The 15277-nt window shown below is 41.1% G+C and overlaps 1 protein-coding gene across 1 annotated transcript in view; it reads left to right on the plus strand.

Annotated features, from left to right (window-relative positions):
* MUSTN1 (musculoskeletal, embryonic nuclear protein 1) overlaps positions 1–6617 on the plus strand; it is a 13861-nt gene extending 7244 nt beyond the window's left edge. The window contains exons 2-3 of the mRNA XM_042452003.1: positions 4157–4277; positions 6145–6617. Coding sequence (XP_042307937.1) covers positions 4157–4277; positions 6145–6251 — 228 coding nt within the window. The 3' untranslated portion in view covers positions 6252–6617. The remainder of the gene's footprint in view (positions 1–4156; positions 4278–6144) is intronic.
* The last annotated feature ends 8660 nt before the right edge of the window (positions 6618–15277 follow it).

Here is a 15277-nt window from a genome sequence, read left to right on the forward strand (position 1 = left end):
TGCCCTTTGCTCACCCTCTGACCTAATCCCTCCCTCAAGTGGGCCCCAGTCAGGTTTGGGGACAAGTTCATATTCCACAGAACCCGGGGTTTCTCAAAAGAAACGCTATTTGCGCCGATTTCTTTTAACCCGCTCTAAGGGGCAAGCCTCTGATTCACTTGTGGGGGATTCGGGGTGAATATGAACTTCACGTGCAAGAATCGATTTCAGAACTGGGGTAAATTGTAATGTGAATGGCCCCATTGTGTCTAAGCTGCAGGTACCTAGGAAGAGACAGAGCAACAGCTAGTCCCATGCTTTATTATCATCCTCATCTTTACTTAGAACAGTACCATCAGTTTCTAAAGTCTTTTACGGTAACATAAAGATCCTTGCCCCAAGCATTTCACTGAGGAGAAGAAGAGAGAAAAAGCAAAGGTGGGATAAGAGTAAGTAAGGTAGACCACATGTATATATAAGTATTCTAGTTGAGGATATGACATTTTCAGAGGTGGTGGTGGGGATCCTTGGCATGTTGACATTGCTGTTTTTAACTGTCATCAAGTCGACTTCAGTGTATGGTGACTCTATGGATGAGAGACCTCCAAGTCGCCCTATCATCAACAGCCCTGCTCAAGTCTTGCAGACTCAGGGCTGTGGCTTCCTTGATTGAGTCCATCCATCTGGAATGTTACCTTCCTGTTTTCCTACTGTCTTCTACCTTACCAAGTGTTATTGGTGGGGGGGGGGGGTGTTGTTTTTGTTTTTTTTAGTGAGTCATGTCTTCTCATGAATCGCCCAAGTACAACAGTCTCAGTTTAGTCATCTTGGCTTTTAGGGAGAGTTCAGCCATGATTTGCTCATGTGTGGGTGTGTTCTGTGCCTTCAAGTTGTTTCCAATTTATGCGATCCTAAGGCGAACCTATCATGGGGTTTTCTTGGCAAGATTTATTCAGAAGAGGTTTGCCCTTGCCTTCCTCTGAGGCTGAGAGATGTGGCTTGCCCAAGGTCACCCAGTGGGTTTCATGGCTAAGCCGGGAGTTGAACCCTGGTCTCCAGAGTTGTAGTACAACACTCAAACCACTATGCCACACTGACTCTCATATGATTTGCTCTGGGATCCATTTATTTGTCTTTTAACAGTACACGATATTCATAGAATTCTTTTCCCACAACATATTTCAAATGAGTTGATTTTCTGCCTAGCAGCTTTCTTCATTGTCCAGCTTTCACAACCATACATAGAAATTGGAAACATGATGGCATAGACCACCCTCTTTAGTATTCAGTGATGTATCTTCACACTTCAGGATCTTGTCTAATTCCTTCATAGCTGTCCTTCCAAGCTGTCCTTCCCGTTCGTCTGATTTCTTGACCACAATCTCCATTCTGATTAATGACTGAACCAAGATGCTATTTCAGTGTCTTTATCTTTATTGTCTACTTTAAAGTTATGTAAATTATCTGTGGCCATTCTTTTTGTTTTCTTAATGTTCAGCTACCCTTTCCCTTTCTTCTTTGGCTTTTTTTCAGGATTTGTTCAAAGTTTTTGCTATATTCTGCTATTAGCTTGGTGTTATCTCCTTATCTTAACCTGTTATGTTTCTCCCTCTTTTATTCATGCCTCCTTTCTCTAATCCTGCTTTATGTATGATATGTTCAGCATACAAGTTAAACAGATAGTTTGATAAAATGCAGCCTTGCCTGACCCCTTTGCCAACTGAAAACCATTCCACTTCTCCATATTCTGTTTTAATAATAGCCACTTTTTAAAATACAGGTTATGCATCAGGACATTCCAATGTTGTGGCATATCCAAAGAGCAATCCATAGTTTTTCATTATCTACACAGTCAAATGCTTTGGTATAATTTATAAAGCAAAGCCTCATTTTCTTCTTAAATTCTTTGGTGTGCTCCATTATCCAATGTATGCTTGTAATATGATTCCTAATGCCTCTTCCTTTCCTAAACCCAGCTTGGATATCTGTCATTTCCCGCTCCATATACAGTAAAAGTCTTTGTTGTGGAATTTTGAGCATCACTTTGATTTCATGAGAAATTAATGCAATGGACTTCTGGTTACTGCAATTCTCAGTGTGCCCTTTCTCAGGGATTGAAATGTATACTGAGTGTTTCCAAACACTGGGCTATTTTGGTTGTTGTTGTTTTGCCATATTTGTTGACAGATTTTAGTTAGAACTAGAGTAGAGTAGTGTCTGTATCTTGAAGCAACTCTATTGGTATGTTGTCTGTTCCTAGTGATCTATTTGTTCCAAGTGCTCTGAGTACAGCTTCCTCTTGATTTTCTAAAATTGTAGGTTCATTTTCAAATAGTTCTTCCTTAAATTTATCTGCCATCCTTTCATCTTTTTTATATAGTTCTTCAGTGTATTGTTTCCATGGTCTTTTTGTTTCTACTTGGTCATGTAATGTGTTTCCTTGCTGATCCCTTCCCACTCTTGGTTTAAATTGGTCTTTGATTTCTTGGATCTTGTGGGAGAGGTTTCTTGTTCTTTCTTTCTTTCTTTCTTTCTTTCTCTTATTCTCATTTTTATTTCTCTACATTGGCTATTATAGTAAATCTCCTTTCTCTGAGCTCAAGTCATTGAATAGTTGCATTCAGTAGCAGGCTGACATGCTAGTTCAAATTATGCAGGTGGGAGACAGAATATTGTAGTGATGTGAATGTTGGACTAAGATTCTAGGAGACCAAGGTTCAAATGCCCAATCAGCCATGGGAATCCAATGGGGGACCTTGAGGAAACCATATACTCTCTCAGCTTAGAAAGCTGTGGTAAACCTCCTCTAAATAAATCTTGCCAATAAAACCTTAGGAACTAGTTACTGTAGACGGGAGTCAATTTGAAGGCACATAACACCTATAAGAAGGAAGAAGCTTGTTAGGTTAGGGGGAAAATAGGCCAGGGCACAATAGAGTTGCATAAACTTCACATGAATGACAGAACAGTTTTTTCCCTGTCATAATATGAAAATCTGGGCTCATACAATGAAATGTAGCTGTGGAAAATTCAGGACAAATTAAAGGAAGTACTTTCTCATATAACACACAGTTAACTATGAGATTTGCTGCTGCAAAGTATAGTAATGGCCACGAACATAGATGGCTTTTTAAAGGGGATTAGAACCATCCATGGAGGATAAAGTTAACAGTGATTCCTATTCACTGTATACATTTTACTCCCTCCAGTACCAGATGTATTATGCTTCTGGATTTCAATTTTAGGCAATACAAGTAAGAAGATGCTGTAGTTCTCTTGTTCTGCTCAGCACTTCTCATAGGCAACTGGTTGATTATTGCTGGGAACAGAATGCTGGAACAGAAGGCTCTTGGTCAGACCTGGCATGGCTCTTTTTATGTTCTTTCACTTTTACTGTCCCCTTCAATTAATTCCAAGAGGGATTAACTTTAATCATCACTGATGACTTGAATGTCTCACTTTGTATAACATCTGGTTGTTGAAAACCTAAAGAGCACAGATCACTATTCCCACACTTACTTTCTCCCTTCCAAGGCTATATGCAAACACAGTATCAAGGTGGAGCTCATTAGAACAATTACTTATGTGCCTGTGTTTAGAGAGCTGAATCCAGACTTAGTGATACTTAGAACAGGATCATCCTCAGATTAGATCCACTGAAACTGGTGACACTTAAGGAAGTCATTACTAAATTCAAGTTCCTTTCATTTCAGTCAACTCACTAGTTAACTCTAGTGTTTTATGTTGCTTTGGCACCCTCTTGAGCATAAACAGAAAATCTCCATATTGCATTTGGGTGTAAATTTGGATGGGTGTAGTTCAGCCCACACTTTTGTAGCCCCCAAAGCTTTCCCTCAGTCCACTTTGGGGGGGGGGGGGAATCTGGAATTTTCAGGCAATTTTTGTCTGAAGTCAAATAGAAATCCCCACAAAAGTATGAAGACATGCAAAAATATACTCACACCCCAGTATTCACTGTATGTTATAATACAACCTTTTTTTTTTTTAAATGAGAAACTGCTGGATCTTGCAGCATCAGACATATATATTTGTATATTAGTCAGTAAACTAAAATTCAATTATTCATTTATTAATTCATTCATAATACAAACTTGTATCTCCCTTTTTAACAAAAATATTTATTGGTCAATCAATAAATCAATCCTTTCATTTATAGCCAGCTCCTGTGAAAAAGAAACGTCCTCCAGTGAAAGAGGAAGATCTCAAAGGAGCTAGAGGAAAACTCTCTAGCAACCAGGAAATCAAATCCAAAACCTACCAAGTCATGAAGCAGTGTGGTGAGTGTGTTTCTCTATTCTGCGAGGAGTAGATGTCATCTTGAAATATAACTTTAGAACTGAATGTTATGAGAATCTCTGGCTGTGGCAGCAAGCTCTTTAAAATAGCAGGTTATCCAGTATCCAGATATGAGGACCACATGTTTCTAAACCTTTTTTTCAGTCAGGAAGAGTAGCCTCACAACAGTTGTTGGACAATAATTCTTGGCATCCCACCCATAGGACTAGTGAGAACTGCAGTCGAACAAAATGTATAGAGGTCCACTTTTCCCCTCACCAATGTTTTAACATGTGTTCAAGCAAAACTTCATGACTGTCTACATACAATGGACAGAATGTAACCTGTGGACTGAGAGCTGCTTCTCGAGCTTACATCTAAAATGAACCATAGGACCTTATGTGATGGACTGTATCAGTTCTGCTTGGCTGTTCAGTTATAAGTGAGATTACAGTGGCATGAGATATGCAGGGGGTGGATATACTGAAGTAAAATATCAAAATGTTTGATTACAAGTTAGCCTGCCAATGAGGCACCATATGTACCATATGTACCAAAGCCTCCCTATGCTTGCATTGGTCTTTGGGTCTATCAACCAATACAGGCATTTAGAGATGAAAAGGTGAATTTCAGCCACACTTACAAGGTGAGAGCCGTGGCCAGAAACTAACTCTGAAATAGGTTCTTGCCAAAGAGAACAAGGGGTTGGGTCTACACTGGCCAGAACGCCCAAAGCTGCTCCTGGAAAATTCTGGCCCCAAAGCTGCCCCCATTTCAGAACTATTCTGTGCAGCTGTCTGCACATACATCCCACAGTGCCGCCCACCACCACTGATGTGAATCACTCCCTCTGAGGTCAAAAATAAGGTGCCCAACATCCATCACATGGCTGGGTACCTCACTTTGACCACAGAAGGAGAAACTTGTGCCAGTGGTAGTAGGTGGCACAATGGGGTGCTATGTAAAAAGCCACCCAGAATTGCCCCAGAGCGCTCCAGATTTTCTAGGATGATCCAGAGTAAAAGGTAGGCTCTTAAAATATGATCCAGATGGTAAAAACAGTGCACAACTGAATTGGGCCTTTGGTTTTGTGTTGTGAAGACAGGGCAATGCAAGAGTGGGGGAAAACTGGTTCATTTGGCATGTGTAGATATGCCCCAGTTCTTTCTAATAGATTATTCTCCTCTGATGGCAGCTTCTTATCCTTTCCCTTTTCTCTCTTTTTCTGGACAGGAATAGGGTTTTAAAAAAACCCTAAAAATCAGTGGATGTCTGAGCACCTGTTTTCTTTTGTATAAACAAAACAAAACCCTATAAGGTTACCTTTTCTCATGTCACACTATACTGTCATGTCCAGAAAGCTACCTTCTCTCCTGTTTGTAAAAAATCTGAGTTCCCCGAATATACTGCTTCTTCTTATCCCCAAAGGCATGCTCTGCTATCCTCATTGAGGCAAGATTGCACTTTCCCTTTAGGTTTATAGTGTGATCATTAGTTTTGGACAGTGCTGTTGTATCACTAAACAGGTAATCTCTACTGTCATTATAATTCACTGTCATGGAGCCACCTAACCTTAAACCCTAAATGATTAAAGATCATAGAATTTTATTTTTCGTTTTTTTAAGGAAAGAGTCTTCCAAACTGAGGAGGAAGGTGACACATTTTATACTCATGTAATTGTGCAGTTTTTAAAACCCATCTGCCTATGAGCTCCAGCATCTAACAGTTCTGTGGGACATGTGAGGAGCAGCTTCTTTTAAGCGTACATGGTGGACAGTTCAATGGAATGTGTGTCTTGCGTTCCACAGCTACCGCTGCATGCGAATCACTCCTGCTGAGGTATTAATTGACTTCTTTTTCTCTTTCCAGAGCAAGCTGGCTCTGCTGCGCCATCCGTATTCAGCCGAGATCGCACAGGAGGGGAAACGGTCTTTGATAAGCCCAAAGAAGAGCCTCCAAAGAGTGTCTTTGGCTGACTGCCAAGTTCAAGATCTGTGATGAATACTCATGGCCTCCTTCACCCCTCCTTTTGCTTTCACATACTCCAGTCTTACTACTGCACTGTTAACTTAATTCCTTTAATTATTAACTAACCCAAGAAACTGCATTGAAAGATGCCACTTCTTTTTTATATATATACTCACAGAGAGACATGTTATGGACTTTTTTTTACCCCTCAGCTGTGGATGATGGAGACAGGGTGCAGGCTGGTAGCATAATGACCAACTTTGTTACACTCATACATGATTCTTCTCTTTAAATATATGTTCCAGAATGGTATCCCAGTTCCAATTGTGTTGATACTTTTGTGATTTAAACCAATAAAAGCATGGTGGTTTTGATCTTTGCTGACATTTCCCCTCCCTCCAAGAAAAGCAGCTTTCATTATATAACTACTTTCTCATAGAGACAATTATGGAAATTTCAGTTTAAGCCCAAGAGATTAATATCATGAAGACTGTCTACTGTTCCCATGTTTCTATTTACTGTTAATTAAGGGCAGGCACCCAATACTGTTGTGCACAGCAGCCTACTGCTAGTTAATGACACGTAGTGATTAGAGAAACCCATGTTTTTCTTCTCATTCATTGAGACCTTGAGGAGAACTTTTAAAAAAAATATTCGTTCCACAAATCTTTCTTTCAAAGGGTGATTTCTTCTCTCCCTTTCAGCAACTAGCGAAATATTTTTCACAGATTTCTCTGAACGACAATAAAAGACAAGTCGAATAATTACGCTAATTACTTTGCATTTCAAACTCAATTACCATGTCAAAAGGAAGTTTGGCAGGTGTTTAAAGAACATTCCTATGCTTTAAAAAACCTGAAGGCACACACACAAAAGGCGGGGGGAAAGCCCAGTCTCAACAAATAAACAGTCCCAACAAGAAATGCTAGAGTTGAGGGAACCCTCAAGGATGATCCAGTACAACCCGCTTCTGCTATGAAGTAATACATAGGAATACATGGCATACTAGAGGACATTATTTATTATTATTATTATTATTATTATTATTATTATTATTATTATTATTATTAACCTTTATTTATAAAGCGCTGCAAATTTACACAGCGCTGTACATACAATCTTTTTAATCGGATGGTTCCCTGCCCTCAGGCTTACAATCTAACAAGACACAACACAAAAGGAGAAGGGAGTGGTGGTGGGGAAGGGACCTCTCTAGTAGCATGTCCTAGAGGACATGTAGTCTGACCCCTGTTCAACATCAGGATGTCACTGGAAAATGAGACAAACCGAGGGTTTTCTTGGCATAAAGAGGAGTTTTGCCATGGGATGCCCCTCAAGCTGAGACAGTGTGACCCACCAGGGACGTAGCCAGGATTTTGGGAAGGGGGGGTCAAGACTAAGTGCCACCATTTTGAGAGGCTAAGAGCCCCCCCCATGACACAAAAAGAGGGTCGAGTGTTTACCCTCGATGGCACCACTTTAACTTCCGTTATGGCTTCATGCTATGGAATCTTGGGATCTGTAGTTTTGAGGACCTGTTGAGTCATCTGTCAGGTGCCACAACAAACTACAAATCCCAGCATTTCACAACATGGAGCCAAGGGCAGTTAAAGTGGCATCAAACTGGATTATTTTTTCAGTGCAGATGCAAACTGAGTCCTTCCTCTGAAGGTATTTACATCAGATAAATTCATCTCGATCAAGCAAAGTGCAGCTGCTCGAGCAATGAGCGGCAGCCACTCTGTTCATGCTCAGAGACACTCTGCTCATGCTTTGAGACACTGTATTCCAACTTCTGAGCTGAGCTAAGAACCCAGGCTGCATCCACACAACATTTCATTCCCACTTCCAAGAGGGATTTTTAATTTTAAGACACACGCACACACACACTTTTTAATTCCAAAACCTATCTATCTATCTATCTATCTATCTATCTATCTATCTATCTATCATAATTTTAAATTCCAAGCCATTATACGTTCCTTTCTTTTTATAATAAACAAACCCCTTTAAGAGAATCCTATTTTGGGAGAAAGGCAGGGTATAAAATCAATCAATAAAAAATTATAGGGCAATAGTCCATCAGTGCATGGCTTGCATTATAAGACTTTATACTTTTATACATTTAAAAACAATTAAAATCACAGTAGGCTCAGAGTGCTATAGAATCATGGAATTGGAAGAGACCCCAAGGGCCATCCAGTCCAACCCCATTCTGCCATGCAGGAACTCCCAGTCAAAGCATCCTCAACAAATTATGTAATGGAGGTGTCCATCTACATTGTAGAAAGATATACTATAGCCTTATTAGACTGCAGTTCCCAGCAGTCTGTGGTGCTCCTCTTTTTTGTTGTTGCAAAAATCCAGAAATGACTGTTTTTGAAAACATGAGTCCATTCTCAGAAGAAATGTCCAGAGTAGAGTCTGAGTCTCCTTTCTCTGGACTTCTGAAACCTAAATTATCAGCTCAGTGTGCAGAAGCACAACATTATTTTAAAAATATTGTGCATTAAATTACCTTCAGTCTATGTCTATGAGATGCATATGAGACATACATGGATGCCATCTCCCAGTATATCCCATTAGACATACTGTATAAAAATATACCAAACTCTGAAAAACTCCAAAATCCAAAATACATCTAGTCCTCAGCATTTTGGGTAAGGGATATTATTATTATTATTATTATTATTGCATGACCTTAGCATCACCATGGGAGAGGTGCAGAGAGAGAGAGTTGGTCATGTCCTGCCTCTGAGGCTGAGAGAATGTGACCCTCACAATGTGGGAGAATGAGGATCTGCTGAACTTTTCCCCTGCCATTCGCTTCTCCTTTTGTCTCTTGTCCCTTTAGATTGCAAGCCTGAGGGCAGGGAAATATCTAGTAATTTGTAAACTGCTCTGATAGCCTTTTGGCTGAAGAGCTGGACATTAATAATAATAATAATAATAATAATAATAATAATAATAATTATTATTATTATTATTATTGGCAAGGAGGGTGCAGAATTTCCAGGAATGAGAGTGTGTGACTTACCCAATGTCACCCTGTGGATTTACATGGCTGAGCTGGGATCCTCCCAGTTCACCATAGAAATTCACTGGCTGACCTTGGGCAAGTCACATCCTCTCAGCTTCAACTCCTAAGTATTCCTTCATGGTAGGTTTTATTCATGGCAGAATTCTTGCCATCCCACCCCACTCTGCTCCTTCTTGAAGATTCCTGCTTGGCAGAAGAGCATTGCCCTTCTCATCTGTGAGGGTCACACTATCTCAGCTTCAGGGGCATCCCATGGCAAAACTCCTCTTTATGCCAATAAAACCCTCGGTTTGTCCCATCTTCCAGTGTCATCCTGATGAGACAGTGTGACCCACTTGGCTGTTGTTGTTTGTTGCCTTCTGGTGGGCACTTTCAGTGCTTTGGGAGGACCCTGGCAAAACGGGGCAAGAAGGGGGGGGTTGTGGGTTTTGTGTGTGTTTAGAGGGCTCTTGCAATGAGGACATGTCAATGTCTTCCTCTGAGACCCAGAGAGTGTGACTTGCCCAAGGCCTCCCAGAGGGCTCCTATGGCCATCCAAGCCCTGAGCTCCCTTTCCCCATGACCTCTTGGAAACATGGCTGTTGTCGTGTGTTGTGACTTTTAGGACTCTCCTGGCATGCAAGGCTTGTTGGGGGGGCAGTGCCTCCCTTTGAGGCTGAGGAGTTTGAGGAGTGATTATACAAGGTCCATCTTATACAATGCACTGGATATTGCTAATTGTTGTGCTGGTATGAATGTATGTGTGTGTGTGTGTGTGTGTGTGTGTGTGTGTTTTAATGATAAATGTTTTAACTTGGTTTTATTTTTTCTAATTGTTTGATTGTGTTTTAACTTTTGTATCCTGTTGATTTTTAACATTTTAAAAATTATTATAAGCTGCTTTTAACCTATTACCATATATGGATGTGAGAGCTGGCCAAATAAGAAGCAAAACAGGAAGAAAATCAGTTCATTTGAAATGTGATGCTGGAGAAGAGTGCTGAGGATTCCATGGAAGGCCAGAAAGACAAGCAAACAGGTCCTATAGCAGATCAAGATAGAAATCTCCCTGGAAGCCAAAATGACAAAACTTAGGCTGTTGTATTTTGGATATATAATGAGAAGACATGACTCATTGGAAAAAACAATAATATGAAGTCAAAGGCTTTCATGGCCAACATCCATAGTTTTTTGTGGGTTTTTCAGGCTATGAGGCTGTGTTCTAGAAGAGTTTATTCCTGATGTTTTGCCAGCAGCTGTGGCTGGCATCTTCAGAGAAATCTTCTTTGAAGATGCCAGGCACAGCTGCTGGCGAAATGTCAGAAAAAAAACTCTTCTAGAACTCTGCCCCATAGCCCAAAAATCCCACAAAAACTATAAAAACAATAATGCTGGGAAAAGTAGAGGGAAGTAGAAAGAGAGGAAGACCACATGCTCAATGGATGGTCTCTATTAAGGAGGTCATGGATATGAATTTGTAGGAACTAAGCAGAGCAATGAAGAACAGGTATTCTTGGAGATGTCTCATCCACAGGGTCACCATGGGTCGAGATCGACTTGAGGGCAGTTAACAAGAACAACAAAGCTGCTTTCAATCCCAATCTGGGGGAAAGGTAGGATAGAAATAAATATAATAACAATAATTTCACCCACCTGCAATCTAAAGTGGCACAGTCTCAGTCTGTGAAATCTTTCCCATCACATTTTGCAGCATGTGCAATTCAAAAACTCCTGAGTCAATGGAAAATGGTCCTTATTGTAATTTATTTAGATGTTAACAGAAGGTGGGGCTATTGCACTGCTTTACCTGAGCTGTAAAGTATCAAACAGGAGAAATGTAAAGTAAGAGAGACATGACCATGGACTTTTTCACATAGGGAAAATTGGAAGGTTAAACTGGCCACAATGCAGGGTCATCCAGGGCATTAGGGACAATTTCCCAGTTGCTTTTCAAACGACACTGCGCACAAACTGGTCAGACTCCAGTGAATCAGGAAATACTGTATATACTCATGTATAAGTCTAGAATGTTGGTTAAAAAATCAACCCCAAAAAAACTGAGTCGACTTATCCATGGGTCAATGTAAGTACAGTGGTACCCCGGGATATGAATTGATCGCGTTACGAAATTTCCGGGATACGAAAAAGTTAGATTGGAAAAAACTGTTCCGGGTTACGATGTTTTTTTCGGGTTACGAATTTTTTTTCGGCGCGAAATTCAAACGCAAAGCGCGGCTAGCGGCTTTCCAGCGCTAACGGAAAGCCTTTTCGGGTTGCGAAATTACTCGGGTTACGAACGGAGCGGCGGAACGAATTAATTTCGTAACCCGAGGGACTACTGTACTGTGCTTTAAGTCAGATACAGTGGGCCCTTGTTACACGCTGGGGTTTGGTTCCAAGATCCCCCGTGGATAACAAAATCCCTGGATGCTCAAGTCCCATTAAATATAATGACATGTAATTAAATATAATGACATAAAAAATGGAAAATCAAGGTTTGATATTTGAAATTTATAGGTTTTTTTTAACCTTTTCAAACTGTGGATGCTTAAATCCATGTATAAAAAAATCTGTGTATAAGAAAGGCCAACTGTATATATAAACTAGACCTGGGTGAAAGACAATAATTTTATCTGCCCTGGAAGGACTGAGCCCATTCTACTCTCTCATTCATCCAGCCTTTAGTATCAGCAGGAATAATTATGCCTGCTGGAATTTTGTAAGCTCTTTGGCATTGTTTTCCTTTGCCTCATCCTTTACATCCTTCATTACATGCCCCCAAGTTTTACCCTCGACTTATCCATGGGTCATATCAAAATCTATAATTTTAGCCCCCAAACCTGTCCTCAACTTATACATGAGGTTGACTTATATGGTAAGCACTTTTGCAAAAATACTGTGTTTTCATGTCCTTTTCATTTGTAAATCCGCTCTCTTCATGTAATTGCAGCAGTGTGATAACCATGTCTCCGATTCTCCCTGTTCCCAGATTTCTTAGGGTTCCTTGCTGTGCCAAGGAGAGGGATAAAGCCTTGTTCTTAAAGGGATACATACACACACACACACACACACACACCTATCTCTTTCCCTCGCTCGGCTGGTCTCCTCCTCTAATGGACCCTCTAAGCAACCTCTAAGGGAACAGCTGGTGGAAGAAGGTAGATAGAGAGGATATTTTGAAATTCCTCCTGTAGAAGAGGGAGAAATGGAGGATATGTCCTGGAAAAGGATGAAATCTGGGAGTTTTGACCATCGCTGAAATCAGGCAAGTTTATGGACCAGCCACCTCATCTTTCTTTCTAGTGTGTGTGTGTGTGTGTGTGTGTGGTTTTATGGGAGACTGCAAAGGGAAACCTCAGCCTTCCTTCCTCTGAAACAGCTTCTGGGACAAAGAGGATTTTCCTCCCCAGTTTCCTTCCCTCTCTGGAGCATGTGTGGGTATGGACTTGTGCATGTGCAAAAAAGGTATTTCCAAGCTAGCAATGGGATTTGTCCTCATCTGTCTGAAACCCAAATTTGCTTTCGACCCACTTTCTTGGCCAAGTAATGTGCTTTTCACCCCTTGTTGTGCTCTGTGTGTGATAAGCATTGGTGAATTTGCTTGCTTGCTTTTCCAATATGTCAACACTTTGACCATTTTCGGGATGGAATCACATAGGTTTCTGTGCGAAAAAGTCCTATGAGAGGCACAGAGAGGCTTAAGGTTAACTGGATTTCAAAGTCTATAATATTCCCCAACGAAAGGCAGCAAACAAATCAGAGGAAACGGAGTCATTACATATTATGATGATTTCAAGTTTGCCAAGACAGAGTTTGGTAGTAATGATGGTTTTTAAATTTCTGAAGCAAATTTTTGAGCAATAGTAAACTTGTAGCCATTTTAGAAAAAGACACCATGAGGCTATGCTGTGATTTAGTAGAGCTGCTTAGGATTGCCCACCTGGAGATACCTGCTGTCCCTTTAATGGCTGCACAGAAGCACTCCACCCAATTACTCAATCATGCAACCAGCAACATCTTGTGAAATTCCCACTTCTACAAGGAGACAGGAGACATCTCTAGTTTTCACCCTTTTTTTATTGTAGATGCCTGGAGGTGCCAACATCTTTCAAATGCAAGGTGCCCTTAAAGGAGCTGGGCACTGGGCAGTTGGCCTAGGCCTGCCTCCCACATGGAGGGGGGCACATCAATGCTGATATGGCTGCACTGTTGCCAGCTCCTTGCTTTCAGAATCCAAGTAACTTCAACTCTATAAATGGGCCCGTTGGGTGGGGATGATCATAGAAAATAAACTCTACAGGCTATAGTGTTTTGTCCCAAGAGCAATACTATGGACTTTGGGTGTAGTAAGGCCTCTGGCTCTCGGGAACACAGCCAGAACAAAAGACTTGTCCACAAATTTCTTTAGTTTCAAAAGCTTTACTGGTTATAAACACAAACATGAAACTGATTTCTTCTTTCTCAATAGTCCTTCCTAAATACCTTGCTCTCTCGGTGGATTCTATCTTTCTTCTTCTGAGGACTATCTTTCTTCTTTTGTGGACTTATCTTTTTGTCAAAGGAAAATACTCTCTCCAGGTCTGACTTGGCTGAAATCTTATTACACACTGAAACTAACTAGAGGGAGATAGCATAAGACCCTGGGATTTCCCACAATCCTTGTCTTTCTTAAAGCTATAAATCTTTATTTCCCCTTCTAAACTAATACATAGAAAAGCTAATATAATCTCAACTAAATATATGTCTCAAGAGCATCAAAGATGCTCTGGAGGCATGACATATAGTGTCATTTTGTAATGGCAGCATGAACTAGATGAATACAGACAGTGATAGTGCTAATAGTAATGACTCAAATCAACTAAAGTGTGACATTTTTATTTATTTCCTCCTCCTCCGGCTGCCATACTGTAATGTTTATAGCCCCCCTTCTTTCCCCTCAGGAACCTAAAACAGCTTACCCCCTACTCTCCCATCTGGGATATGAACTCATCCACAGGAGGGCGCCATGATGATGCAAGCACAGTGTAGCAACTGCATGTTGCGGCACCATGCTTGCATCACTGATGCACAATAGTGTACCAACAGCACAGTCATGGCACACGCAGGTTCTTTTTGCTGCAGAGGGAGGCCGCACAGTTTGGCTGCTGCAGCCTCCCTCGGGAACAAAAATGGGCACAGTCTGTTGAGCTCCCATATTTCCTGAGCCACAGTTCCACATTCTAACCCAGTGATTCTTAACCTGTTCTTTGCCATGATTCCCTTTAAATATCTTTTGTTGCCACCGAGCACCAAGACTTAATTCAATATTTAAAAGCCTAAAGTGCAGCAAATGTTTATTCAAAGTTGCGCATCACGGTTCTTCCAATTTGGAGAGAAGGCAGAAATAAGTAAATGTGCATATTCCTATTACAATATTTTTGTTTGCTGGGCATGCAGATGCCCATGCATGAGATCTGGAAGGATCAAGATTATTTTTCATTCTTCTCTCCTATGTGTTGTGTTTTCTGAAAGCAGAGACACTCATATAAGCATGAGCACGTATACACAGGCCTAATACACTCCCTCACTCACAGATATCCACAGAATGGTTCCCTCTGTTCTAGTATGGCTACTCCTGCTGCTGCTTCTGTCACTCTGGTTATGCCAGCCAGACAGCCAGCCTGCCCACCTACCTACCTACATTTCTCTGTTTCCCTCCATATCCAATTCTGTGCACACCAGCAGCCCCTAAACCTGTGTGCTGTACAACCCAGTTTTTTTACCCTGGCAAAAGAAAACAGGTGGGAGGGAAGGGAAGGAGCCATACAGACAGTGAGTAAGGGGGGGGGGGGGTGCCCAGCTGGGACCATGAAGACCTTTTTTTTTGCCAAAAGTGTCTTTGCTGAGAGGTATTTTCTTGCCCTTTTGGAGTTCCTGGAGGAACCAGACAAGAAATGGCTAAAGAGAGGAGGTCTGGGAAAGCAGAGAGATGAGAAGGAAAGAGAGCGAGGGCAGGGAGGCACAGCCATGCTGCTA

This window comes from Sceloporus undulatus, chromosome 2 (genome assembly GCF_019175285.1).
Source record: "Sceloporus undulatus isolate JIND9_A2432 ecotype Alabama chromosome 2, SceUnd_v1.1, whole genome shotgun sequence".
In the NCBI taxonomy this organism is placed as follows: Eukaryota; Metazoa; Chordata; class Lepidosauria; order Squamata; family Phrynosomatidae; genus Sceloporus; species Sceloporus undulatus.